Source organism: Alexandromys fortis, unplaced genomic scaffold (genome assembly GCF_014885135.2).
Source record: "Alexandromys fortis isolate MF-2015 unplaced genomic scaffold, M_Fortis_MF-2015_v1.1 scaffold_27, whole genome shotgun sequence".
Classification (NCBI taxonomy): Eukaryota; Metazoa; Chordata; class Mammalia; order Rodentia; family Cricetidae; genus Alexandromys; species Alexandromys fortis.
Genome location: NW_026067952.1, coordinates 11,337,964 through 11,364,711, shown reverse-complemented (window position 1 = coordinate 11,364,711; position 26,748 = coordinate 11,337,964). Strand labels below are relative to the sequence as shown.

General features: G+C 49.7%; 1 protein-coding gene across 2 annotated transcripts in view; it reads left to right on the top strand.

Moving 5' to 3' along the window:
* The window catches only part of Mmp24 (matrix metallopeptidase 24), a 43,221-nt gene that overhangs the window by 13,233 nt on the left and 3,240 nt on the right, over positions 1-26,748 (top strand). Inside the window, exons 2-8 of one of the 2 annotated variants that reach the window (XM_050151096.1) lie at positions 3,915-4,063; positions 8,815-8,931; positions 10,403-10,707; positions 19,325-19,486; positions 21,814-22,028; positions 23,522-23,660; positions 25,511-25,777. In XM_050151096.1, the coding sequence (XP_050007053.1) occupies positions 3,915-4,063; positions 8,815-8,931; positions 10,403-10,707; positions 19,325-19,486; positions 21,814-22,028; positions 23,522-23,660; positions 25,511-25,777 (1,354 nt within the window). Of the gene's footprint in view, positions 1-3,914; positions 4,064-8,814; positions 8,932-10,402; positions 10,708-19,324; positions 19,487-21,813; positions 22,029-23,521; positions 23,661-25,510; positions 25,795-26,748 lie in introns of both variants that reach the window. The other variant, XM_050151098.1, reaches the window with a different exon arrangement.

Below are 26,748 nucleotides of genomic sequence, written 5' to 3'. Positions count from 1 at the left end.
CTCTCTCTCTCTCTCTCTCTCTCCTCTGTTCTTTCCCTGTCATTTTTCAGCTCTGGCTCCTCAGGGACTGAAATCCTGCCCTGTGGCCAGCAGACCAATCACACTGTTCTGTCGGTGATCTCCAAGTCTTTGGTTCAGCCCCGCTATTTCGGTCTGCTGTACCTGCAATTCTTCTCACTTCCCTCTGGGTTTTACACCTCTTTCACCACTTAGAAGGTGTCAGACGTCTTAGAGTTAGTTAACTTCTGTCAAGGTTAGGCTTCGGACATGGCTGATGGTAGATTAATGGGTGAAGGTGTAAAAAGATGGAAGGTCAGTCGGTCCATTTAAACTGAAGGAGGCCTGCTTCTTTTAGTGGGCTTTTACCTCTTTTTTTTTCCCCTTCAGAAAGAACAATGGACCCCATTGCCTCATCCAGCCAGAAAACCAAAGCATGACTGATAAAGTTCAGCCAATACTTTTTGTCTACCTTTGCTAGATACCAGGATTTATGCTGTGTGTCTTCATGTTCATTACTTATTCAGCCTGCTCAAGATGAATTCCTTTCCTCGGTACTCAGACAGTGCCTCCCAGGCCAACTGTTCATTCATTTCCTCATTCATGAACTTGATAACTATTGAGTCAGTCACTGTGCTAAATACTGTAGCAGGTTAAAAAAAAAAAAAAAAAAAAAAAAAAAAAAAAAAAAAAAAAAAAAAAAAAAAAAAAAAGACAGCCTCTGTTTCCCAGGCACTCGGTGCAGTTGGAGAAAACAGATACAATCAGTGAGCAGGTGTGAGGCACTGCAGTAACTTCATCTAGCGGTGTACACACGTTAATTCAGGAATAAAGAAAGCCGCCTCGCTCTACCAGGGCATTTTAAGGAATGTTCAATGAAAGTGGGGCCTTTTGAAGAAGGCCTTGAAGGATGGGTAGGAGTTTGCTCCACGTGCCAAGTGAATGGGTTTGCAGCCACAGGAAGAGCTTGGAAGTATGAAAGGGATGTTTGGGAGTTGGTGTGTCGTCAGCGTGATCAGGGGCACGTGAGGGGCATAGATGAGGTAAGCGTCGGATTCAGAACTGACTAGTCTCTGACCCGTGTTCCCTGGCAGAGAGACGAAGGCACAGGGACTTAATGCTTTGCTGACAGGATTTAACCTGGGAATCACTGTTAGAGCAGGCGAAAGGCTGCATGGCTCACCTGCTTCCCGGACATTCCCACCGACAGTATTTGAGTTCTGTGGCTGGTCCCAGGCCAAGGGTTGAGTCCCAAAAGACTGTCTGCAATCTGACCTCTTGGAGAATAGATCACACTAGGTCACCTCTCTCCATTTCCCCCTTCCAACCTCTTCACCTAGCCTCACCCAAAGTTTTGGTCATTTTTACACATGTCTCAGAATGTGCCACCTGTCCCTGCTGGACAGTTCAAACCTCCTCTGCTGGCTGTCTTCCACGACCTCACCTTTCCCTTTCTCCCTCCGGGGACAAGACATCAGCCTTTTCCCCCACAGAACCTCTCCATAGCTATTCCATAGTGCTATATCTTCATCAGGGGTTCACTTGTCAGCTTGTGAATTCCTTAGTCTTCATTGTACCCCCCCCCCAAACCTTGCACAGTGCCTACCTAGCATGTAGTAAGTGTTTGAGAACGTTTGTTGAGTGGTCATAATGAACCACCAAAGCATGTCCAACTCTGCCCCAGGCACTGATTATACAGAGATGGAGGGAAGCCTTCCCACAAGAAGCTTAGACTCTGGTGGATGGTGATACGGAAGGATTGGAGCCCAATATCATAAGACCCATAATATCTGTAATTGGGGTTTAGAGAGCACCGAGGAGAGAGAAATCACTTAGCCTGGGAAGTCTTCCAGGGGTAGTAATTTATGGATTGAACATTAAAATATGACAGGTTTTTGCCAAACTAAGAATCCTCGGCAGAGAGAAACGTATATGCAGAGAGACATAAAAGGGACTCGGTGTTGGGGGATGGTGAGTACTGACTCTGCAGCGTCGTTCTGAAGGGAAAACATGTTTTAGACACCAAATCGAAAGGAGTAAAGTTGCCGCTCTTTTGTGGATATCCCAAGACTATTGTTCTGGCAATTTGGCTTTTAATCAGTTTTATCCCAAGGCAGTGAAGATATTATAGTCACCTTGGTGAAAAATAAAGAGTAACTTACTCATAGTTTGTGGCAGCTACCTACCTTCTGAAGGTGGTTTGATTTGGTTTACATATTCACAATAAAGCTGTTTGTATAGGAACAAAGCCCCAGGGTTCTTGGGCTGAAGATGTAGCTCAGTTGGTAGAGTGCCTGCCTAGCGTGCATGGACCTTTGAGTCTGTTCCCTACCATGCAATAAAACCGGGCATAGTAGCACATGCCTGCAATCCTAGCACACCGTGGAGGCAGGAGGATCAGAAAGTTCAAAGTCATCGTTGACTACATAGCAAGTTTAAAGCCAGGCTGATGTACACGAGAAGGGAATAGAGCCATTTCCCAAGGTGCCCTCCCCTACACTCAGCCATCGGTCCTCAGCGTGACCCTCTGAAGATGGCAGAGAACTGGGTTTGGGGACTGCAAGCCTGGCTTTGGGGGTGTTCCTGACACATCAAGAATGTGGAAGTTTCACTCATTTTCCAGTAGATGACTCGGGGACCCCTGGTGATCTTGTTTCCTGAGGTTTCCACCACTCTTGCCTTTGTGGGTGAGGAAAGCTCTTTTGCTATCCTGGTCTCACTGTTCACTTGACCTTCTTCACGCAAACATTTTTAGTTTCTTGCCCTTGTTTCTCTCTCTCTCTCTCTCTCTCTCTCTCTCTCTCTCTCTCTCTTTATTTGCAGTGTTTAAGATTGAACCCAAGGCCTTTGTGCTCAATAGTTAAGAAACCAACTTCTAAGTCACATCCTCAGCTATTCCCCATCTTTTAAAAATGATTCTATGAAAAAAAAAACTTGGAAAACAGAAAAGCACAAAAGTCTCCATGGCACCCTAACCAAGAGCTATTCAGCTGGGGTCGTTTTTATTGTTGCTGTTGTTTAATTTCGGAGGGAGCTGAGACTGTAAATGAATACAAGAAGCCCTGGGTTCATCCTGACACACACACACATACATACACACGTTCACACACTGCTGACATTAACTAAGACTTTCAGGAAGTTGACAGAACCAGGACAAAGAACTAACAACCTGAACCTTCAACTGTTAGCATTTTACTGCATCTCTCTCTCTCTCTCTCTCTCTCTCAAAATATATTTATGCATTTATTTTGGAGCCCATTAAGCACCAGTTGCAGATACCACACATTCTTATGTAAGCCTTCAATGTGTATTTCTGAAAGGCAAGGAATTCTCTTACATAATAGATTTTTCTATGCATTTATTATTTATATATATGGAATATGTTGCTTTGCTTATTTATAATTGTTTATAATGGATTGCTTTGTGGGGAGATGGCTTAGCAATGAAAAAAAAATATATATATATTTCCCTGCCAACAGCTATGGTGCAGTGTGACGCTGTCAGATTGACTTTGGACACGATGTGTTATAGGAGGGATGGTTTCCCTGGGCTGCTCTCCCTCGGTGAATTAGCTGTTTCTGTGCGCACGCATGTTGGTCTTGTGTCAGTGGGAAGCATCGAATTCTTGAATAAAAAGGGCAGGCAAAGCTCTGAATGCAAAGCTAGTGTCATCCTGTAGCCAGTAGATAGCCAATGAGAGATTGAGAGCAGGAGCGGGAGCCAATCAGAGTTAGGGATTCTGGAGATTGAGGTGACCATGTCTGCAGCGAGGGATGGAGGAGGAAGAGAGCAGAGTGTGGGTCCATAAGTACTAAGTACTTTCCGTAAAACGATGCCCAGTTTTGAGGGCAAATCTCTGCCGTGAGGAGCGGAGCCTCCTCCAGCCAACGCATCATTTTCTCTCGCATGTCTTTCAGAACTGGTTGAAATCCTATGGCTATCTGCTTCCCTATGAGTCCCGGGCGTCTGCGCTGCATTCGGGGAAGGCCTTGCAGTCAGCAGTCTCCACTATGCAGCAGTTTTATGGGATCCCAGTCACCGGAGTGTTGGATCAAACAACAATTGAGTAAGATTCCATAGGGCATTGCGCCTTTGAACTCTCTGGACTCTGCGTTCCCATTTGTCCACGCCCATCCTTCCTGCCTATCTGTCTCTATTTACTGTCTCCTTGGGAGAGAAAATACCAAAGAGTGCCCTTTCATGGCTCTGGTTCCAGTTCATCCTCCACCCCCACCCCCATCTCTCTGATACTAATTTTATGCTGTGCGGCTGGAGACAAGTTGCTTAACCCTTCTGGGCCTCAGTTTCCTTGTCAGCACAGCGAGGGGTGGGTTACTGAAGGTCTCTCTAGTCTCATCAGGTTCCAGTAACTCAGAGCTCTCTCAGTGGTCCTCTGGGCGCCCTGAGATTTGTGCACAGGGCTCACTTGATACAGAGAACTGTGGAGCCGTCACAGGCTGGCAGTTCTTGTCCCACTTTTCCCATTTTCCAAACACCTGCTGGGTGCCTGCATGTGCCAGGCACAGTGCTTAGCCCCAGCCTCCTACTTAGCTGCTTTGTGAAAAACACAGTCATCTGGCCACACCATCCTAGGGCTCAAAAACATACCAACCCCAGGGAGATGCTGAGGAGGCAGTAACATAAATCCAGCCAGGAGAATAGTTCTCACCACTAAGGGGCAGGGCAAAGAGGATAGGTCACAAAGCCTGCCTTGAAGGAGGGGCCAGGGGGTGGAGGCGACCTAGGAGGATGTGACCTCCCAGCAGTGGAGGTGACATGGCCAGCTAGGCTAGCCGCAGAGTGGTCAAAGGAGGCATCAAGAGATTGTGGATAAATTCAGGGGAACCGTGGAAACCATGTCAGAGGGCAACGATGGGAAGAGACATAAGCAGCTGAGATGGCAAACGGGCAAACTTTTGAGAAGCTGAAAACAAAGGGAAGAGGAAGAAATGGGTGGTAGCCTGAAAAGGACATGTTTTTGTTTCTCACTGGGAGAAAGTTGGGCGGGCAGAGTGGCTCCCTGGGTACAGGTGCTTGTTGTATCAGCCATGTGTTAGATTCCCAGAATCCATGTAAAGGTGGAAGGAGAGTACCAACTCCACAGAGTTGTTCCCGATGTTCTACATGCATGTGTACACACACACTGACACACACACACACACACACAAGTAAGGGGCTGGAAAAGTGGCTCCGCATTTAAGAGCACTTACTACTCTTGCATAAGACCCAGATTCAATTCCTAGCACCCACATGATGGCTCACAACCTCCTGTGACCCCAGTTCCAGGGTCTTGTACCCTCTGCCTTCTGAGGTATCCTGTGTGTATCTGCTGATGCACAGACATACACAGGTAATACATACCCATAAAAATAACATGAATATTTAAAATAGAAATAGAAATTTTAAAAGATGAGAGTAGTTGACCACATTTTGGTTTGGTTTTGCTTTAAGACAGGATCTCTCTACATATCCCTAGCTGTCCTGGAACCCATGAGGTAAACCAGGAAGCCTTGAATTCACAGAGATTCTCCTGCCTCCCAAGTACTGGGATTAAAGAGGGGCCCAGCAGGTAAAAATTGCTTGCCATACAACCTAACGGCCTCAGTTCAGTCCCTAGATCCCTGACTGAAAGTAGAGAACCATCTCCTAAAAGTTCTTCTCTAATCTTGTGTGTGGACACACACACACTAATAATAATAATAAATACAAATAAGTAAAATAATTTTAAAAACTAAAAAGAAATCTCCATGAAAGCCACTCGAACTGTTTCAGAAGAGACATTCAGGCCAGAAAGGCCTAGAAAGAGCAGAAGTGAGTTTCCAAAGGGGGAGATAGGAGCCCACGTGAGGGTGGAAGCAGATGGCAGGGCTGCCTGAGGACACGGGAGAACTGGCAGAAGGCAGAATGGGAAATGCACACAATTGTGCCTCGAGAATCAGTTCATCCTCAGACAAGTTACTCTGGGATGGAATCGATCATCTCTGGGGGACTCTGAGGACTGGGCTTGGGTACCAGATCCTTGAAGCCATTATTCCAAGCCGCAAATTCTCAAACCCTGGTGGTCTTTAATTCTATCCAAACATTTCCTGGCCCTTCCTCCTCTTACTGTGATATTGTGAAATCCGGAGACAGTACATCCGAAGGCTCCTAGGAGGCTGTGAGCAGAATTCTTGGTCCTTGCCTTACGGGTGAGTAGCTTATAGATCCTCACCTCCTTCCCAGGCCGGTGTTATTCTGAGGCATTTGTGCAGGCTTCGTGGCAGTACATCCTGGGCCAGGAGCACTGGTGTCTCTACTGGGGCACCACCTGGCCTTGGGTTTTACTGTGCTCCAGAAAGCCCCAGGCCTGCTGGACAGGGTTCAAACCACAGCAAGTAGATGGGAGAGGAGGAGAGAAAGGGGAGGAGCTGAGGGAAGAGGTAGCATTGCCTACCCACAGTTCCGCCCGAACCTCTTTTAGGAAGATGGGGGCAGAATTCTGGACACACACTGAAGCCCAAGACTGGAGTGGGATGGGAAGAGCTCAGAGGGTTCCACCTTAGCTCTGTGACTTGGGGCAGTCGCTGCCTTTCACTGCCCATTTCCTGCCAGCTGGCTTTCAGGTCTCGCTCAGCCTTGCAGTAGCAGGGATGGCTCTTGCTTCTCTTTCCAGGGTGTGTTAGCAAAAGGAAGTTTGATTCACGATTTCGAGTACTATTTTCGAGTGTTTACCTTGGGAAATGTCACACGCTAATTCCTTCACTCGTTCATCCAGCCACATAGCTCCTCTAAGTCAGCTTTACACTAAGGGCTGAGAGGAGGACATCAAAGCCCTGGTCTTCCTTCACTAAACTGCGTCCATGGTTCACCAAGTCAGAGAAGTTGCAGTAGTCCTGCCTCACTGACTCCTGTGTTCTAAACTATCCGATTCATCCACGCAATCCTGACAACCTGAGTTCGATCCCTGGAACCCATGTCAAGGTAGAAGAGAACAGATTTCACGTGCCATCCTCTGGGCTCCATGTACGCCACTGCCTACAGCACTCCCAAACACATCGTGTACACACAAAAATAACAAAGAAATAATTAAAACTTTTAAACTGAAAATCCTACAAGCGATCCAGGTGTAGTTGGGTCTGCTTATAATCCTAACACACAGGAGATGAAGACGGAAGGGTCATGAATTTGAAGGTAGCCTGGGCTGCCTAGCAAGAGCCCATCTCAAATCCAAGCATTCTAAGAGCGCCTGAATGTGTGGGAACCGCAAATGTTTACACGATGTGTGCTGTTGCTGTCATGGCGATCCGGTACTGCCGTGAGAGCGGGTCACCCTCTGAGTGAGTGGAACACACCAAGATGAGGAAGACCAAGTTCGTTCCCTCCAGGGGCTCTTCATATGTGGTTAAAACGGCCTGTCTTCTTCTCGCCACTGCCAATGGCAACTGCGTTTAACAGCTGTGAATGAGGTCAGACATTTTCCTTTCCAGCAATGCCAAGCTATAGTTCAGTGGGTCGGTTGTTAGACCAGCACAGAACATAAAATACAGGGCTGCCTGGCCCGAGTCAGTTGTGGCTTTCTAAATCTCCTACCTGGGCCCTCCTTAAATCCCCAGTGACGTCCCAGGCTTGCTCCCTGGTGTGTCTTTACCTGATAACGAACAAGTGTATCAAGACTTCCTGAGTCCCAAGCACTAGGCTGGCATTGGGACAATGGCAAATCTAACATGATTCCTGTCCTCACAGACTCTGCTGTTACTAGAAACAACAAATTAACATCTAAAACCACAATATAATGCAATAAGTGCTCCAGAAAAATACATTCTGCATCCTATATCTGCTCAGAGACTTCTTTTCTTTTGAGTCAGGGTCTCACTGTGTAGACTGGGCTGGGCCTGGAACTTTTGACCCTCCTGCCTCCGCCTCCCAAGTCCTGGTTTTACAGGATACCTGGGTATTGAGCCACTTCTTGCACACCTGTGGCAAAGGGGCACTGACTATCTTTCATGCTCTTCTGCGGTGGTGTTGAAGAGTTCTGACCACTCATTTCTTCAGCCGTCGGTTAAGAAATCATTATTGACCCGCCTCCCATGTGAGGCACTGTGCCAGCCCTAAGGATACAGGCAACTCTCCTACCCTCATGCTGCTCAGAATCTGGCGAGAAAAGCCCAGAGTAAACCAGAAAGCAGATGTATACATTTCAGGTAGTGAGAACCGCTAGAGGAAACATTAGGCGAGTGTGCTGGGATCACGTGCTTCAGATGAGGTCATCGGTGAAGCTCTCTCCGAAGGGCATCGACCGAATGAAGTGAGGAGACAAACTGCACGAAGACAGAGGGCTACAAGCAAAGCCGACGGCAGACGCGAAGTCTCTAGAGCAGGACTGGTTACCACAGTCTGAGAACAGCAGACGCCACTGCGGCTGGACACGTGGGCAGGGGCTAGACCATGTGGAGCATCGTAGACTGAGTTGTGGGGGGTTAGGAGTTTATTGCAGTTATAATGCTGATGAGGAAACTGGGGTTCTTGTTGAGCTCATCCCCTGCCTGGGGTCCTCGCTTGGTAGAACGAGGACCTACAAACAAGTGTCTCCTGCCTCCAGGATTTTAAATGTTTCTTGAACTCAGGTGTTTCTCCTTGGGAGTGAATGAATTACTGAGTCAGTCAGTCTATCAAATTCCTTCTGAGGGCATGCAGAGTGAAGGTTCCAGAATCTAAGCTGAGAATGTGCGCTGCTGTTCAGACGGGAGTTGTGGATTGGGCAAATGCCTTCGTAGAGTGTTCAGTGACCATAATACATATGTGTATGTATGTGCATGTGTGTGTGCCTTCTCTGCCCAGGTGGATGAAGAAGCCCCGATGCGGTGTCCCTGATCATCCCCACCTGAGCAGGAGGCGGAGAAACAAGCGCTATGCCCTGACCGGACAGAAGTGGAGGCAGAAACACATCACCTACAGGTGCTGTGGCCCCCTTGCTTCCTCCCTGGTTTTGACCCCCATGCTCATTCTGATTTTCCTGCCCAAGTTTCCGAGGTTCACATGGTAGGTATGTCAGTGGGGAGTGTCAGGACAAGGCCAAGTGTGTGGACATCAGGACCAGAGGCTGAGAGCCTGTGACCCTGTCTTCCTTGTGGTCTCCACAGGTGACTCTGGCTTCAGGTTTTCTGGTTTGCCTGGTCCTTTGTTGAGACGCCTGCAGTTGTTAGCACTGAACATGGGGTAGGAATTGTTTAGTAGGACTCTGCTGTGTAAAGATCCAAGGCAGAGCTCTCTGTTCATGCTTAAATGCTACCCTGCCTCTGCTGGATTCCCGGCTGAAGCCGAGCAGACTTCACCCAAGACGCTAATGCAGAGTCTCTGCTGTTTCTTAAGGACAGTAAGAGATGAGGACACGGCTCACAATGGTGTCATTCTATGACTGTGAAAGTCAGGGTACAGCAGATTCTCTCTCCAAGCCCCAAAGTGGCTGCAACAAGGATAATGAAACCCAGTACAGCAGGGCCAGACACCAGGGTTCACAGATGCTTGGGCAAGGACCAGGCTAAGAAAGGCTCCAATGGGCTCTGCTTGGCACCTTTCAAAACTGTGATTCCATCTCAGATCCATTCCCAAAGTACAGTGTAAGAACCTAAGACAGAGATTACTGGGTTAAAGTAAGGGCTTTTCTTATTGACAAGATGTAGATATCAGAACAGGATTTTTTTTTTTTTTCAAAAAGAGAAGGAAACTTAAGAGGAATCCAGGTTAGGAGACTTTTGGGTCTTTCAAAGATGGGGAGAATGGGTCAAGTGGAGGGAGAAACGTTTCTAGCCCAACTCTGACCTTACCTCCCATTCCCCAACCCTTGGCTTCCTTCCCAGGGGATGGGTAAGATGATCCTTGCCCTGGGCATTCGTGGGGCAGAGCACGCATAAGTAGTAGTGTTCCACTGTGGAGAGCCGTGCACCACAGATACAGTTATCTTAAAGATTGTTATGTGTTGCCCTACACCAGCTGCTGATAGACCAGCCATAGCTAGTTCTTTTCCACCTTAAAGTCTCTGTACTATTTGAATAGGTGTGTGACCTTTACAAATGTATTTGTTTTATGTGTTGGGAGAGAAAGAGTTAAATTAAAGGAGTCTGCCTATCAATATTTTACTAGACATTGGATGGAATCCCTTATGCAACACAAACCTTGTCAGGAATAAAAACTCTGATGAAAACAAAACTATTCTAATGGGGGCGCTGGTGCACTTCCTGTTCAGGCTGTCCTTCAGCCCCCAGGGTGTCTCAAAAGAATTCTAGGGCTCAAAATGTGAAGACCACTGAACCATGCTGGCTCTGACATCCTTTCTGCTCCACGGGTCTCTGATTCTGTATTTCTCTCTAATGATCTCTCTCTCTCTCTCTCTCTCTCTCTCTCTCTCTCTCTCTCTCTCTCTCTCCAGCATTCACAACTACACCCCAAAGGTGGGTGAGTTGGACACACGGAAGGCCATTCGGCAGGCTTTCGATGTGTGGCAGAAGGTGACCCCTCTGACTTTTGAAGAGGTGCCATACCATGAGATCAAAAGTGACCGGAAGGAGGCGGACATCATGATCTTCTTCGCTTCTGGTTTCCATGGTGACAGCTCCCCATTTGATGGGGAAGGAGGATTTCTCGCCCATGCCTACTTTCCCGGCCCAGGGATCGGAGGAGACACTCACTTTGACTCAGATGAGCCCTGGACGCTAGGAAATGCCAACCATGACGGTAAGGACATGAGAGGATGGGAGGAGGAGTCAGGGCTGGGCTGTTCAATTGTTAGGAAAGATGTAGCAAGGATGCATTTGGAGACCCCACTGACTATCTGCTTTCCAGACCTTCTTATCTAAGAACTAAGGACTTGAGAGAATGAGAACTGTGATCTCTGTTAATATTCAACACCTGGTCCTGATCTCCCAGGACCAGGGCCATAAAGAGGGTGAAACCACCTAGAAGTCGGTCTAATTGGGCTGAGCCAGGATTGCACCATGAATAAGGAAACGATGTGTCAGAGGCTGAAGAAAGAGGTTAGAGGGCTTTAAAGTAGAACTGGAGATCTGACGGGTTCTGGTCCCAGAGTTGCTCTAAGCTGTGACCTAGCCTCTCTAGCGTCCTCAGATAACTTGCCCTGCACTGCTGTGACTCTACGGATCCCCGCAGAGCAGCAGCCAATACAGCAGTGATAGCCACTTGTCTTTAAAGAGTCCATCCATATGAACTAAGACACTTGCTTAGCAAATGGGAATGGACACAATGTTGTGCCTGCTGAAAATTATTTTATATTATATTCATTTCATTGTATGTGTGTACGTTGTACGTTGTGCTGGTGTACACATGCCGCAGCTCTCACGTGAAGGTCAGAGGACAACTTGGAGAGGTCAGGTTTCTCCTTCCGTTATGTAGGTCTCAGGAATCAAACTTAGGTGACCATGTCTGGTGGCAGGTACTTCTTTACCTAGTGCCATCTCACTGGCCCAATAATCTCTTACATTTGTGTAGTTATTTGTGGGGTGAGTGTGTACTATGGAGAGTTCAGAGGACACCTTGTGGGAGTCCTTTCACTCCTTCCCAGGTAGAGCCTAAGGCTTGAACCTGGGCCATCGGGCTTGGTAGCGAGTGTCTCTATCCACTGAACCATTGCGCCGACTGCTATGTCCATCTTTAAGATGAAGAGCTCAGGGCTCAAATGGCATGACTGGTAGGCGGCAGTGCTGAAGCTCGAACCCTAGTTCAACAACACCCTATGAAAGCGCTAAGGGTGTAGCTCAGTTGGTAGGGTCTTTGCCTAGCATTCATAAAGCCCCAGGTTCAATCCCCAGCATAAGCAAGGAGTGGTAGGTACATATCTGTAATCCCAGAATACGGGAAGTGGGGACGGGGACAAATTAAGTAATCTCTAAGGTCTCTGTCAATGTTGGTATGACATGGCACAAAGTCCTGCAAAGACCAAGGGGTATGCGGACGTTTAATTAAGGGAGTAGGCAGAGTCTGCCCTCTGAAACCCAGTCAGGTGTCTACCATGAGCAGGCTCTAGTGATGGCTGCAGCACAGGTGCCAAGAAAATGCTACAAGAGTCAGGAGAAAGGAGGGACAGAGGATTCAGCCTTTAGATTATAGCAGACAGTAGTTAATGGATGTTAAGGCTCCAAGGCCCATACCAAGTGCCTCACACGCATCGTGCCATAAGCAGGTATAACAGATAGGCAAACAGAAGCATAGAGAACCATTAGTGAGTGGTTGAACAAAGCTTTGAATTTGGAGCCCACACCCTCAGCCACCGCACTGAGCTTCCGTGGTTCTCAAACTACAGGGCCCACGACAATCACCTAGAAACTTAAGAATGCAGAGTCCAGTCTTGAGAGACATCCTCGAAGTTTCCCTACCCAACCTGGTCATGAGAACCACCAAGGGTCTTTTTAGAAACATGGATTTCTGGGCTATGAGAGATGGCTCAGCGGTTCAGAGCACTGGCTGCTCTTCCAGTGGACCCAGATTCAACTCCCAGCACCCACAAGGCAACTCACAACTGTCTGTAACTCCAGTTCTAGGGGATCTGACACCTACACACCAATGCACATAAAATAAAGTCAAATGAATCATAAAAAAATTCTCAAAAAGAAAGACACAGAGAGAGAGAGAGAGAGAGAGAGAGAGAGAGAGAGAGAGAGAGAGAGAGAGAGAGAGAGAGNAGAGAGAGAGAGAGAGAGAGAGAGAGAGAGAGAGAGAGAGAGAGAGAGAGAGAGAGAGAGAGAGAGTCAGAATCCTGTCCCTGGAGATCCTGATTCTCTAGTGGGATCAAGCTGGGAAAACACAGGACACCTGTTCCTGCCTTGGTGCCACTTGGTACAGGCAGGCTCTTCGCATTCCCTTCCCTCAGAAGCCATGTCTGGTGTAGTACGTGGGCTGCTCCCTTGGGGACGCTCCAGACCACCGTGTGAGTCGGGGTTCTCTCCTCTCAGCATCAATCCAACACTGGTCCAGGAGATGCTTTGGCCAAGGTGCAGTCAGGGTGATAGGAGACTGCTCAGTTTCTTCGTCCTCTTCCCTCTTCAGATTGTTGTTTCCTGCAAAGCTCTGTTTCCTCGGGCTTGGCGTCATCTCTCTGACATCCTGGATAACTTTCCTGCCCCTTGTGTACCTTTTTGTTATCTTCTTCTTGTTTTTGGACTGGTGTCAACAAATGACCGTGACGACTGATAAGACGTCAGGGAAACCATCTATCATCTTCAGGCCCTGTTGTGTGCCAGGCACCGTTAGCTGGAAGGATTTTAGTTTTAGTTCTGGTTCTGGTAAACACAACTGAACTTTCAAAGGGCTATTTTCCATGGAGGTGCTAGGAAGAAACACCTCTACCTCCTTTTCTGCCAGGCCCCAGGGTCTCAGCCTCCACTCCTAAGAACTGGTGTGGGGGACGTGTGGGAAGGGCTGGAGCTCCCTCCTGACTGATCATTCCATCTTTAATGAACAACCTCCAGCTCTGATAGGAATCCCAGAGAGCTAATGCCTGCTCTGGACAGGCGTAAGGATGTTGCTCTGTAAAACCAGAGGTGAACAGAGAAGTACAGCAATAGATTCCTGGCTGGGGGCACCGGGGTGAGCCGGTGAGCACCTCCCCAAGACGGGTTCCAGAGAGAGGAAAGGAACCACATTTAGTGAGCACCTGGATAATGGTGGCATTGATGTCCGCAGAGACTCAGTGAGGCTCTCCTGGGTACTTTGGCCTGATTATTGACTTTCTTCTTTCACTATGGGACATTTTCAAACTCTCTAAAAGAGGGAGACCAAGAAGGACCCTGGATCACAGTGCTCTGCTCCAGTGATCAACACCGTTTTCCTCCTGTGCCCACCCCTTCCACTTTTATTTCGGGACGGAGGTTTTATTTTGTCTTTATTTTATGTGTATGGGTGTTTTGCCTACATCTGAGTGTACCACAAGCAGAAGAGGGTGTTAGATCTTCTGGAACTAGAGAGTCACAGATGGTTGTGGACTGCCATGTGGGTGTTGGAAAATGAACCCTGGTCCTCTACAAGAGCAACAAGTGCTCTTAACCACTGAGTTATCACTCCAGCCTCACTGCTGATGTATTTTAAAGAAAGAAAGGCCCAGACATAATATTTTATATATGACTACTTTAGGGTGCTACTCTAACGAAGACCGAATTTTAATATAACCACAAAATCAGTATCAAACTCAACAAAAGTTAGCAACTGTTTAGAATCTAATGTCCGGAGCACTGGTAAAATGCTTGCCATGCAAGCATGAAGACCTGAGTTCGAGTCCCAAAACCCATGTCAAAAAGGTGTGGTGTCATACACTTATAATCCCAACACTGGAGAGGCAGAGACAGGGGAATGCCTGGGGCTTGCTGGCTAAGCAGCCTAGCCTGATCAGGAAGCTCCAGGTCCAAGGAGAGACCCTGTCCCAAAACACAAGATACAACAATACTCAGGGTTGACTTCTGGCTTCCACATACCCACGCACGCTTGTAGGCACACATACAAACACACACACTTGTAGGCACACATACAAACATACACACACATACCCACACACACTTGTAGGCACACACACAAACATACACATTCACACACATACTCACAATATCTTATCCAGTGATAGTGTCCCCAATTACCTCAAAAGTGTCTTTTACAGTTGTTGTCTTTGAATTTAAAAATACCCCCGCCCCCATATTTCCCTGTCTTGTATAGAAGAAGCTGTCCTGATTGTAGGCATTCACTTGATGTGACTCAGGCTCACCTTTAACCTATCTTTCTCCTTGTGGTTCCTGAGTATTACAGAGTACAGCAGGCCTGACTAGGCTTAGGTTCACTTTTGGGCAGGATCATTCCTTGCTAGTATTGATACGTTCTGTTCACTACATCAGGAAACACAGGTATGATTCAAACTGTAATGTTTAAAAATAAAAAGAAAGAAAGAGAGAGAGAAAGAACCAGTATAGTCTATATCTGAACCCAAACTTCCTGAATCACAATTCTCACTGCCCCAGTGTTTAAAAGATTTCTTAGATTCACACCCATAGTTCTAGCACTGGGGACAGCGCACCATGGGATACAGAGACCCTGTCTGGGAGGTGGAGGGAGGAAGGTGAGACAGAGAAGGTGGCTCAATGGGCCAAGAGCTTGCTGTGTAAGCATGAGGACCTGAGTTCGATCCCCCAGCACCCACATAAAAGCCATCTGTGGCAATGTGCTTCTGTAACCCCAAGCTAGGGGACAGAATCACGCAGATACTATGGACTCACTGGCCAGCCGGTCTAACCAAGCAGCGAGCACCGGGTTTACTGAGAGATACTGTTCCCAAATAAATAAATGGAAGTGTAGACCAATAGAGAATTCTTGACAGCAATCTCTGGTTTCTGCATGCATGCCCCACAGGTAAGCATGCCTGCGCACATGCATACAACACACACACACACATGGCTTTCCAGAGTGCCACTGATCTGTGCATTTGACTCTCATTCCACTGAAGTGTGCAAAGGAGCCAGCTAGCCCACCACACCTCAAAGCCATTTTCATTAAACTTTCTCTCCTCACGTCGTTCAAATGAGTCAGCCAGTGAAGTCAGCTCTTCCAGGAGGGGACCCAGCCCTCGGCGTTCCTTCCTAGAGGAAGGTGACAAGTCAGAGAGTGCCTTGGTGACCACACCCTGCTTCACAGGACAGCGCCTTTCCACACTTAGCTCACAACTCATCCCCCGTAGGGGAGGCAGGGATTATAATCTCCAGTTTACAGATGACGGAAGTGAAGCTCTGCTGGGGGGAACTGAGAAAGTCACACAGTTGGAAAGTGGCAGAGCCAGATGTGAAAGCGAGATGCCACATCTTTAACCGTCCCCGCAGGGGTCTGCAGCGGGTGTCCCAGGGACAGTACTTGGCAAACTACATTCGTTTTGGCATTGTCCCCTCTTGGGTCCCGTCACCTTACTGTGTCAGAGTCAGGAACCACCATCAGCCCCCAAGAAGCTGAGTCTCGGGGCAGGATACATGCCCTTGGCTGTAATTATTGAAGGCTGGAGGGTGGCCAGTACCTAAAGCTGCCTGAGATTAAAATGCTGGCAGAGTGGAGAAGGCAGCGTTCTCGGCCAGCTGGGAGAGCCAGGCTGGTTTCCTGGGAGATGATCACTGGGGTGAACTTTAAGGGAAGCGGGAGGAGACACCGCTGAGGAGAATTGCCTCGAAGTGGGTGCTATGGGAGTCAGGAAGATGGGGATCCCCAACAAGGGAGAGGCAAGGTCCAGCAGAGAAGCCAAGCAGACTGCCATGCTCCGAGGTCCAGAGACCTCCAGAACACATACGCTTGGTGACATTGGTCCTCTCACAACTCATCATGGCAGGGGTAATGAGTAATGACCCATCTGTGCCAGGACCTGGGGTGGCACTTTGTTTACCTTGACTCATTAGTCCCTGTCCTTAGGAGGAAGGCAGCCATTATTCGCTTTGCCGCAGAGAAAGGGCTCCTCAAACGCCACACCACTTGGACACGGCAGAGCCGCAGAAACCATATTCTAATCACTCTGCTTCCTGCCTCCCTCCCTTTGGGGAGTGAAGACCCCAAGAGCCTCCTCTCCATGAGGCACTAGGTTCTTCTCCACAGCTGACCCTGCCCCCATCCCTCTGTGTCCCCTCACAAGCTCAGGGTGGCTGTCCTCCCCACCTCCTTCCCCCCCACCCCCACCCAAAGCTCCCCTGGTTCTGTGTAGTAGGATGCTGGCTTCTCGGCTCTCCTCTTCCTTTTGGTCCTGGGAAGAAACCTACAGGCCTCTTTCCTTCTAGGGATTTCACGTTCACAGAATGGGCACAGCCAAGGACAATGACAGGGAGCACCACTGGCTCCCTGGCTCCCTGCTGAGGTCCCCATGGATGGTCCCATGGAGAGACCTGGTCAGGACAGAGCCCCTGAACAGCGTGTCCAGGTGGAGCAGCAGGCCGGGAGCAGAGCCAGGCCAGGCCGCAGGGAGCTGAGCTGCCTTCTGCCAGCTCCAGCAGCCACCTTTGTTTGGAATGAAGCTAAAAGATGAGCTCACTGCTTCCCTGCTGCTGGAGGGACCAGGACCTGAGGAAGGAGCTGGGGGCAACCTGGCTTTCTCCTGTCAGCCTGCCTTCCTCAGCAGAAGGCCAGCCCAGGCTTTTGGCTAACCTTGCAGTGATCTTGCCCATCTCCCATTCCTCTCCACTGTTCAAAGGTGGCATCATGGATGACCCTGTTGGTGTCAGTGGAGAGTCAGTCTGAGTCTGGCTTGCAGAGTCCTTCTCTTTTCCCAAGCCCTTACTCAAAAGGCCAGACGGCTCCAATCCTCATCTGCCTCTCCCGGGGCCTCGGTAGGCTGGGGGAGGGCAATTCTGCCAGGGATATTAGATCTAGAGTGGGCAGCAAGGTTCTGGACTCCTGGTGGCCTCCCTGGATTTCAGGGTAGCAGAGAAGGACTGAGACTTGTCTAGAACTGGGAGATAAGAGGCATGCTGCGCCTGCACGGCCTGGAACCAAAACCAAGCGAAGGACGTCAGGATTGAACACGCATACACCTCTCTAGTTGCTGGTAGAAGAAGCCCTTTTTTGAACAGCATCATGGAGGTTTTATACCTAACACAGCCAGGTGGGCCAACAGGTGTTTATACCTAACCCAATCAGGTGGGTCAACAGGTGAAGACCTCATCCTCGGTCAAGGCCAGGGCAATGCGTGCTCAGGAAGCAGGGTTAGTAAACAACTTTGACACAGCTCTCAGAAGCTCAAATCAAAAGGTCACTAGCTAGAAAGAACACCTGGAGGCCAAGACTCCAAACGGTCCCAACAGAGGCAGATCTCAGGGGTGAACAAATCTCAGACATACAAGTAGAAATTTATAACTGAGCAGAGAGGAGCCAAATATAATGCCCTGCCCAACTCCTTGGCCAATCTCTTTCCCAATATTATGGTTACTTAATGCCTACAAATTCAGGCCTTGACCTACCTAAGGATTAAAATGGACACTGAAGGGATCCAGCTTTAAGAGAATCTGGTTTCTGAAACCCAACCTTTCTGGCTAATGGACTCATTCTAGTCCAGCTCATGTGTTTTATGCCATAGCAACAGAGCAACATCCCTGGCTATGCCAGGCATTTTACATGTTTTTGTTACTTAGTCCTCGCCCAATGAATTAGGTCCAGCTGCGTTCTACAAATGAGGACGCTGATCTTAAAGTACAGGCCTGAGTTCACAAAGCTTGTAGGTATGGAACTGGAAATGAAGGTGATCTGTCCCATCGCAGGGTGCTCAAAGCCACCACACCTCGCTGCCCCCCAGTTTCATGTTCAGGATCCTCTGTCCCTCTTCCAGCACCAGGCTCCCACTTGTTCTCGACTCTGCACCTTGACTTTGGCTCTAGGACTAGGGTCCTGCTGCCCCACACCGAGCCCTGGGCACATCAGGCCTCCTGAAGATGACTACCCACCAGTCACCCAACGATTTCTTCTTCTTGTCTTGCCATGGCTTTCTTGATTCTGCCAACCAGCGCTCTAGTACCTGTACCCCACCTTCTAAACTGATCCCATTAATCTACCTGCCTCAGGTCTCCTTTGCTTCTAATCCTCTCTCCAGTGGTAACCAGGGTGACTTCACTGTGCCCCATCTCTTCTCCCGCTATCCCTTTCCCCTCACCGCTCCCCCCATGGTCAGGAAACTGATCCAGATTCCTTTGTAGGGCATCACAGCGCCCTGCCTGCCAGCCTGGCTGACCTCATCTCTCCCTGGCCCTCCCTTTGTGCTTTGTTCTAGAGCCAAGTGGAATGAACCGCTTGTCCCTGGACCTGGTTTATAGCACTAACTCTGCCAGGAAGGCCCCTCCACCCTCTTCCTCCCTGACCCTAATCCATCCTGCAGACCCGTGTCTCACCTGTCAAGACAGCCTCACCCTTATGGTGTTCTCCCTGAGCGTCTTCCTCCAATCCAATTGGGATTTAGCAGCACAGACATGTAGTCCCAGATACTTGGAGGCTGAGGCAGGAGAGTTGCAAGTTCAAGGCCTCAAAATGAAAAGAAAAAGAGGTCTGGGGACATTGCCCAGTGGTTTATGCAAGGCCCAAAGGTTTCTTTAAAAGAAAGTTCTCAATCTTCACACACGTTTGTTGTTAAAGCACCCGAGTGCTGAGATACTGTGTAGCCTTTGTCATTTCTGCATGTACCCCTCTGTACCAAGAGGTACACAGGCAAAGATTGTATTTGATTTTTCTATGTCCCCAGTGTCCAAATGAAGGGCAGGGGCAGGGGATAAGCTAAGTGTTGGGCTTGCTAAGTAACAGACTAATTCTAAGTGGGCGCCCTGGGCACCTCCTGCGTTCCTCTCTCCAGGCAACGACCTCTTCCTGGTGGCTGTGCATGAACTGGGCCACGCACTGGGACTGGAGCACTCCAATGACCCCAGTGCCATCATGGCGCCCTTCTACCAATACATGGAGACGCACAACTTCAAGCTGCCCCAGGATGACCTCCAGGGTATCCAGAAGATTTACGGTGTGTGTAGTGGGAAGAGGGGGGCACTGTTGTTAATGCGAGCATGTTGGGGCAGGTGTGGGGTGAGGAGCTTTGCCATTATCGGCGTGCTTTTGTGTCTCTGTGCTGACTTCGATGAAGTCCTCCCAGCACACTGGGAAACCTGGGGGAGGGGGTTCAGCCGTGACTGGGAAGGGCAAAGTGAGGGGAGGCCTACTCGCTCCCTCTTTTCTACCCTTTTCCACCCACCTCTCTGTCACCTCCCATCCTCCATGACCTCCTTTTACCAGATGGGGACCGGGCACACTCTGGGTGCCTCTAACCTAGGAAAGTCGCACATCTGCCTGAGTCATGGCGATAAGTATTCTGACCAGAGCTGTGATCTTAGGGGAAACGAGATGCTAGCGTGCTGTCCTCAGAAGCTATGAAAGCCTCCCATGTACAAGTCACGGGGGCGTGGAGGGTCTAGTCGGGTTAGTTGAAATGGGAGACCAGTTCAGTTGAGCAAATGCTGGCCACCATAGCACAGGAGCGGGGGCCCCCTCCAGAGGAGGTACAGCAACAGGATCACAGCCAGCAAAGCAGCAGGGCGCAGGGTGGGTAGCCAGTACTACAAGTTCCTTCAGAGGTGGAATGGACAGGATCTGCTGACAGATGAGATGTGGGAAGCTAACACCAAGGCTTCTGACTTTGCTATGGGCGTGGTTCAGCTGGTAGAGGGCTCACCTAGCATACAGGAAGCCCTACATTTGATCCGCAGACAACATGGACCAGGCATGGTAGGTAGCATACACCTGTAATCCCAGCCTTCTAGAGTGTGTCAAGAGGATCAGTTCAATTTCATCCCCTTTGCTACATAAGGTGTTTTAGGCCAGACAGTGGTACATGAGACCCTGTCTTTAAAAAAACGGTGGTGGGGGGGCACTCTGGTCTTTGTAATTGTAGGATAATGGAATTCCTCAGTCTGCAGCCCAGGGGCTAAGGCTGGGATATTCACTCGGAGGCCTCAGTGTACAATACATAGTTACTAGTTACAAATAGCTACTGAAATTGAGATGTGTAATAGTTAAACTGAAGTTTCAGTTCCTTGGCCAGGAAGGACTGGTCCCTCGCTTCAGGTCCTCAATAGCCACATTTGCATGTGACCAGAGGCAACCGTTTGACAGTGCAGGCATGGAACGTTTCTGTCACCACAGTATGTCAGGGGACAGCTCTGAGGGTCTTTAAAGCCAGGAACCCGGATGAGCCCTTAGAGCAGGGACTCTCAACTGGGTTGCCCTTGGGAAGCACCTTAGGATTATTTAAAAAAAAAAAAAACCTGACATCTAGCCCTCACCCCAAAGATCTAAGTAAGGCCAGCTGGGAGTTCCCTAAAGACCAGGAGTTGGGCTGGAGAGATGGCTCAGAGGTTAAGAGCATTGCCTGCTCTTCCAAAGGTCCTGAGTTCAATTCCCAGCAACCACTTGGTGGGTCACAACCATCTATAATGGGGTCTGGTGTCCTCTTCTGGCCGGCAGGCATACACACAGACAGAATATTGTATACATAATAAATAAATAAATGAATAAATAAATAAATAAATATTTTTTAAAAAAAAAAAGACCAGGAGTTACAGAACTCCCCTGGGTGACCCCCATCAGCTACCCAAGTTACATTCCAAAGGGAAGGAAGAAAAGAGACCCTCAAGAGTACCCCACATTTGGAGCAGGATGCACACCTCTAACAAGGTAGTAGAGCAGCCCCATGGCTAAGAGTGCAGGGCCCTGGAAAAGGAGGAACATGGTTCTAGGCAAATGTTTCCAGAATCTTGCTATCCAATGAGTGGGCCTCAGACCCGTGACACGGGCTTCACCCGAGACCTTGAAGACATACTGTCTCTGGCTCCACCCCAGGCCTCTGAGCCACAGCCTGCGTTACCGACATGATTCATTCAATCAACAAAGCTGGGGCTGATAACCGTTGGTTTCCAAACAGAGGTCACTGGTGATCTTGGCAATTGGTTTGGGCGGAAAATGGAGCCGAAGCGCTATTGAAGTTGGCAAAAGACTGAAAGTGGTTAGAAATTAGAGTTCAGCCTGTGTGGAGGAGAGCAGCAAAGGAGGGGGTGGGACATTGGCCCTCACTCAGGACAGTCTTCTTCTTAAAACAGGAAAGACACCAGACTTGGGGTTGGGAAAGCGAAGGCTGCTTCCATCTATTTTCTCAAAGACGGGAGTTAAATCGGGGAGAGGGGACAGGAAGTCAGAAGAGACAGACTTGTCATGGAACTGCCTACGTGGTGATGGGGCTGTGGTAGATGATGGCAAGGCAGAGCTGGGCCCTCTCTAAGACGCAGCCCCTCTCTCCAGGACCCCCAGCTGAGCCCCTGGAGCCCACAAGGCCCCTTCCTACACTCCCGGTCCGCAGGATCCACTCACCGTCCGAGAGAAAACATGAGCGACAGCCCAGGCCCCCTCGGCCACCTCTGGGGGACCGACCATCCACTCCAGGTGCCAAGCCCAACATCTGTGATGGCAACTTCAACACGGTGGCCCTCTTCCGGGGCGAGATGTTTGTGTTTAAGGTACGGCCGGTGGACCAGTGCCACCCAGGGTGTCCCTTTCTCCACAATGGAGGTTCCTGCTCTGTGTGGCCAGGACCCAGAGTCTCTTTCTGGTGCTGATAGGTTAATCAACTTGGTTCTACAGGGTGACAAGGAAAGACTGGTGAGCTGACAGCTGCCAATCAATGCTCAGGAAATGCTGGAGATGGCGCTGGTCTATGACCTTGACTAAGCCACCTTCTTTCTCCAGACCTCAGCTACCCAACCTGGGTAGTCATTCCTCTGACAGAGGTGTGACGATTAATGGCTAGGAAGATGCAGAACAGGGCCTGGTCGGGGTGACAGAGTCTACAGCTCCTGCCAGGGCATGAGTAACGGGTACTGGCCAGGCTACCTCACGCTCCCTGTCCTGAGCCTGTCACGTGAGACAGGGACTGTCTGTGCATGGTGCACGACAGGCTTGGTCCTTGAGGAAACAGACTCTGAGATAGAATCTGGAGTGAGGGACTCTGGTTAAGGCCCCTTAGAGCCAACAGCTGTGGGCAGGAGGAGAAGGCCAGGCAGGACAGAGGAAGAAACTGAGGAGACATGGACCTGGTGCCACGGTCCCTCATGGAAAGTTCTGGAGCTAGAATGGCCCATCAGAATCATTTCATGTTGAATGCAAAATGATGCTGAAGCCACCGCAAAAGAACTGAGAGCCTAAAGCTGCTTGCTGGTACACTTGCAGCCACTGGGAAAATACCCTTCACCAAACGGGACAGTAGGTCTCCATAACACTGGTGGCAGAGGAAGTCTACCCCATCTACCTTCTAAGGGCTCCCCCAGGAAGCTTTAAGCACTAAGTAAAAACCAGGCCATGTAGGCTAGCCCTGTTCTGCCTGTCACTGAGTCCTTTGGTCTTCTTTAGGACTCTGTGTAGGACCTGTGTTCAGTTCCCAGTACCCACATGGTGGCTCATAGCTGCCTCTGACTTCAGTTCCAGAGAATCCAATGCCCTCTTTCCCACACATGTGATGTGCCCTACATACACTCAAGCACACACCCAAATACATAAATGAATTTTGAAAAATATCCTAGGTCTGTGCTATCTTCTGTGAGCCATATTCCTACTACAGCACCCGTATTTCCTCGAGCCTCCCAGGAAGTGTGGGTTTTAGCCTCCCATTTACCACACTGGATCCCACAGACCGAGTCCCTGCCCAACTGCTATCAGCGACCTTCTGCTGCCCTCCCGTGGCCACTCCAGGCCTTGGCAGTTGCCTTTCTAGCCTTTCCACACCTCTCCCACACCCATCTGCTGGTGTCTCTTAGTCCTTGGACAGCAGGAGGTTTAAATGAAGAGTTACATCCTGTCTTCTTTTACGGGCTGGAAGCAGCAGATGGGAGACTGGGCCCGAGCCCCAGGCTTGGGGTTGGGTTGCTGGGCCTGAGCCCTGGGGCTGAGATCACTGGATTCAGAGGTAAGAACTGTCACCCGCCTTTCTTGTCTTCCTCCCCTCCCCCTCACCCAGGATCGCTGGTTCTGGCGCCTGCGTAATAACCGGGTGCAGGAGGGTTACCCCATGCAGATTGAGCAGTTCTGGAAGGGCCTGCCCGCCCGCATAGATGCAGCCTACGAAAGGGCTGATGGAAGATTTGTCTTCTTCAAAGGTAACGTAGGGCATTTCTGTGCTCTTTTGGAAGCTTCCTTTTCCCCCATCTAAACCAGAAGAGGTGGGGCGGGAAGTATGGGAAGCAGATGCCCTCCATGGGCAGACGCTGACTTCTGTGTCAGAGCCCCACAGTAGTAAGTGGATCACCTGGGAGAGCCAAGCCAAGAAAGTGCCAGCGTTGATGGGGTAAAAAATTCCACACACAGGAAGTGCAGGGTGAGGCAAAGAAGACTACCCACCCAGCCAGCACTTGAAGGTCATTCTCTCAGGTCTGTAAGCGCCCAGACAGAGCAGGCCACACACACTGCAGAGACAAGCAAGAGGGGAAGGGAGGCTGACACGCCCAGCCTAGGCTAACCCACTTCTGAGTTGTTTCACAGTGGTAACCCTGAGTTTGCCCGCCTAAGCTGGGTGAAAGGCAAGGCAAACACACAGGGAACTGCGTGTGGCTGAATGTAGCCGAGTGTTGGAAGACAGTCCAAGGGCTCAGCAGCTCACCCTAGAGCCACTGAGGCCCCACCTTGGAGAGCTAGAAGGGGCCTAGGAGAGCGATTCCTGAAGAGTTGTGTTTGCCAGCCCAGAATTCAGTCTGGCCCAGCAGGCCAAGGCTGGAAACTCGCTACAGATTTCTAAGTAGCACAGAACCATTGGAGAGGTGGCAGGCGGTGAGGCAGGAAGGGTATTTCAGAGGACAACATTGTCCAAGAGGCCCTAGCCAGAGAGGAGCTAGAGAGCCAGGGAAGGCTGTGAGAAGCCTTGGGGCCTTGTAAATGGCTGAGTACTGAGAGTGGAAGGGATTAAACCCTCACTTCTTCTTAGGGACACTGGTAGAAAGGTGATCAAAAGGAGCCCGTCTGGTAGGATGAGGATCCCTGCAAACCCAATTCTGAGGAGCCAGGGACAATGCCAGAGCACAGGATATGAGGGGGTGGAGCTTAGGTCAAATGTCAATGGGGCCAAAGCCTCAGAGCTAGGTTCACTTAGAGTAGACAGGGGTGTGAAGCTCTGAGAGAGCCCCGCGTGGGTGTGTAAAGAGTGGCTGAAGTCCCGAGTGGGTGTGTAAAGAGTGGCTGAAGTTCTGAGTGGGTGTGTATTGTTTATTATGAGCCAGCTATGTCAAGGACCAAGGAACCAGGATCATGGGAAACTGGCAACCTTCCCCATATGGGTCAGGCTTAGAATTGGTAAAGCCTTGTTGTGTTCCACGTGAGAATGTTTGTGAACAGCTGACCAATGTGTGCAAAAACTATTAACTGTGTCTTCCTCCATCCTGAGACTGCTCGCCTATGGACACCTGCACCGACACTAACTCCTTCCCCGTTCCAAACATAATAGACCCACTGAAGTTCCGGGTTGTTCAGCAGGTTCTGTTCCATCAGAGCACACACACACACACACACACACACACACACACACACACACACACACGCCTGACCCCAGCTGCAGGAAGTAGTCGTGTGTGATGATGCCACATGAGTGATCACCGAAAGTGAAAGAGGAAGAAGACACGTGGGTAGCCACGTATGGTGGCTCCACCTGGAGCCCCAGCACTTGGGAGATAAATCACTGGAAGTCCGAGGTCAGCCTGATCTACAGAATGAATTCCAGCCTAGCTAGGGATAAAAAAACAAGACTCTGTCTCAAAAAGGAACAACAAAACCAAGATGAAGGGTCAAAGAGCCTGTGTAGCGTGGCACACATTGCCCAAAATCTATGATTGGCTTCTCGCTACTCAAATCTGCTGGGCCAGGGGCTAAAAAGACATAATTCTGATTTTATGAATGAAGATGGGCCACAACTCCCCACCCTGGGTGGCTCCTGAAGGCTGATTCCGGACTCTTCCCGCAGGTGACAAGTACTGGGTGTTCAAAGAGGTGACAGTGGAACCTGGGTACCCCCACAGCTTGGGAGAGTTGGGCAGCTGCCTGCCCCGTGAAGGAATCGACACGGCTCTGCGCTGGGAACCTGTGGGCAAAACCTACTTCTTCAAAGGTGAACGGTACTGGCGCTACAGCGAGGAGCGGCGAGCCACAGACCCTGGCTACCCCAAGCCCATCACCGTGTGGAAGGGCATCCCACAGGCTCCACAAGGGGCCTTCATCAGCAAGGAAGGATGTAAGAGCCAAGCTGAGGTGGGAACGGGGAGATAGTTTTAGTGGTTCTCAAGGCCCAGATAAAGTCCCTGGGTATCCAGATTTGAGTAATGTAACTTGGTAACACACAACTGGCCCACATGGGCATGTTTGCATAGTAAATTAACCTGCACTGATGGACAGGGGTGGTTCAAGGTGCTTTTTCACGGGGTTTGAAGGCTCGGCTGGCAATCACTCACCATGTGCCATCAGGGAGTGCCTAGTCTGTCTCCCTACCAGATTAGAAGCTTCTCGAAGGAGGTTCGGGCTTTACCAGGTGCAGAGCAAGCACCCATGGCTGCCTGTTGATCTAGCTAAAGCAGTGACTCCTGACAGGGCAGGCTGGGTTCACAGATCCCCTCCACCACTCATAAGGTTGGGCAAGTCATTAAACTTTCACAAGCTGCCATCATGAAATGCGAATGATCAGGGCTGTGTGATAAAAAGGCTGATAGGGAAATCACAGAGAACACTTAGCAAGAGTAATGCCACCACCTAGTCTGGGCCATGTGGAGGTTGCAGCTGTCCTATGATCTCATTAGTGCTTCCGTTTGTGTAAGAAGACAGGACTTGGTCATTTGCTGTCCGGTGATTACTGAGAGCCAGTTTGTGTGGGAGGGCCTCAGGCCAGATGGAGAGTTCTCAGTCCAGTGTCAGAAAATAGCATCCCGACAAAGTTAAAAGAAATAAACAAGGCAGAGAGTGCCACTCCTTTGTGGCTTTAAAAATGTGCTGCCTTCTGGGGAGCCTCGGAGACAGGTGACATCAAAGACCTTGACCAATGAAAGTCCCGGGGAGCCAGCCAATGGGGAGAGTCTAAGTGAGCTGCTTTGCTGTCTATAGATGGCTGGGTTGCTAAGGCTGTTGCTGGGAGCCTTGAGGGAGCTGCCTAGGGAGTAATTGGAGAGTTGCCTGGCCTGCTGCCTGCCTCCTTTCCTTCCAGCCATCAAAGCC